At 35.7% G+C, this 1,966-nt stretch overlaps 1 protein-coding gene across 1 annotated transcript in view; it reads right to left on the bottom strand.

Moving 5' to 3' along the window:
- Positions 1-1,966, bottom strand: part of RALGPS2 (Ral GEF with PH domain and SH3 binding motif 2) — a 191,660-nt gene that overhangs the window by 34,906 nt on the left and 154,788 nt on the right. The window contains exon 15 of the mRNA XM_012646525.1: positions 1,134-1,239. Coding sequence (XP_012501979.1) covers positions 1,134-1,239 — 106 coding nt within the window. The remainder of the gene's footprint in view (positions 1-1,133; positions 1,240-1,966) is intronic.

Below are 1,966 nucleotides of genomic sequence, written 5' to 3'. Positions count from 1 at the left end.
AGGAAATAGTTCTGTTAAGCACACTAAGAAAAACTGAAGGAAAACAAAGAACTGATTAACTAAATCCAATGAAAATGATCTCATTTGAAAATGTAACTTTACGAATAATACCTTTGGTATTTTGAGGGGCTGGGGTTTTGAATTCAGAATGTTGAATAGGGAGTCCTTACTCTGTAAATCAATCTATTTAATCTAAAAACAAGACATTTTGGTATTATTATTTTTTCCTGCATCCAATATATTTGCTCATTATTTTATTTTTTTTGACTTAAAACACTATATAATATCCTAAATGTGGCCTCTCTGCTGATACAAAATAGCATCTGAATAAACAAAGGTCAAAATATAGTTGTAAAATCAATAAAAGGTAATATGATCTGTTTCAGCTGTGAGTTGCTGGCGGGGAAGATTCTGAGCAGATATGAAAGAGTCTCCTTTCTGGCCTACTCTGTGGTGCTTGTCAACAGCTGGCAGTTGTTACGCAGGAAGAGCAGCGACCACTTCAGGATCTTCTCGGAAGGCCCCTGAGGTGTCCCCTACAGCACAGGCAGGGTAGGGAGGTGCGAGGGGATTCCACACAGCCCCCTCCAACTACGCTCAACCACTTTACGGACTCCAGTGGTCAACAGCCAATTAGTTTAGTCATATGTCTCTACATGTTCTATGTAAAGTATTATGATTAGTTTGGAGAATGATTTGAGCCAAATAACCAATTAACTTAAGGTAACAAAATAAATATCACTTAAGGAAAACCTTGCCATTTTCAGAACTTAAGAATAACAATCTATTTCAAGGTATAAATGAAGGGGTACTGCCCATCTGGCAAGTCCCTGGGAATTCAGAACAACAGTGGGCTAATATACTCTTATGTTCCCTTCTTTCCTCCCTCTCTTCCTAGTTAGCTCTCTAGGGATTAATTGGGCTTTGAACTTTCAAGCTTGTGACCATGTAGCAAAGAAAATAAGCTCTAAAAATATTGATATCATTAAAATGCATTATGTGATGAAGATGTTCCTCAATAGATACAACTACACTAACACTTCCCTTGTTGAGTATTCCGGTTAAACTAGTTCTGGCAGAATGAAAGTTACCTATACGCAGTATCTTAAACCCTAGTTATTCTAACAACTCACCTTTCTCAGAGTCAGTCAGCAGGAAGAGATCTGGATGTTCCGGGTCATCAGCCATCATCACCATCCATCCTACCACAGATACGTTCTTATTTGATGTTGATTTGAACTGAGAGGTAAAAAGATAATTAGTGGAAACACAAAATTTATGCCTCATTCTAAGCTAAAATTAAGTATTAGAGCGTGTACTTTCAGTTTCTCCTGATGAGAGATGAGATCATGACTTCATGTAGGTCCCCATCAGCCTGGTACAGTTTTCTACTAAATTCCATTTAGGCATGCCCTTTTTAGATAAGTCTCCTCCTTTCTAGACCCTTCCCAGCTTCAACTCTTCATCAAAACCTGTCTTATTCTCCATTCCCAGACAGCATGATCTCTTAGTAAATTTGATAAATTCATCTATGTTGTTTTTCCTGAATTACTGTGTTACTCCTTACAGGAAACACACGTGCATTTCAGTTATCTTCAACCTGATGATTTAATAATGATAATTCTCAATTGTATTTCTCCAAAAAAGGGGTATTCTTAGCATGCTCATTATTTTTGTAGTTAACTATTCTTTTATTATTTTAGTTATAATATACTTCTTTTTGTAACCCTGAGAAAGGGTGCTTACAAAAGAACAGAAAATTAGATCTCATCATGAACATAAATAAAAATTCTAATATCAAATAAAATACTAGCAAATCGAATCTAATAGTGTACAAAAAAGCTGATACATGGTGAACAAGTTGGATGTATCCCTGGAATGTGAGGTTGCTTTAATCCTAAAAATCAATTAATGCAACTAAAGTTGAGTTTATTTCAAGAAAGCGAGGTTAGTTTTTTTTTTTTTT

Source organism: Propithecus coquereli, unplaced genomic scaffold (assembly GCF_000956105.1).
Source record: "Propithecus coquereli isolate 6110/MARCELLA unplaced genomic scaffold, Pcoq_1.0 Scaffold246, whole genome shotgun sequence".
Classification (NCBI taxonomy): Eukaryota; Metazoa; Chordata; class Mammalia; order Primates; family Indriidae; genus Propithecus; species Propithecus coquereli.
This window is presented reverse-complemented; position numbering and strand designations above follow the sequence as displayed.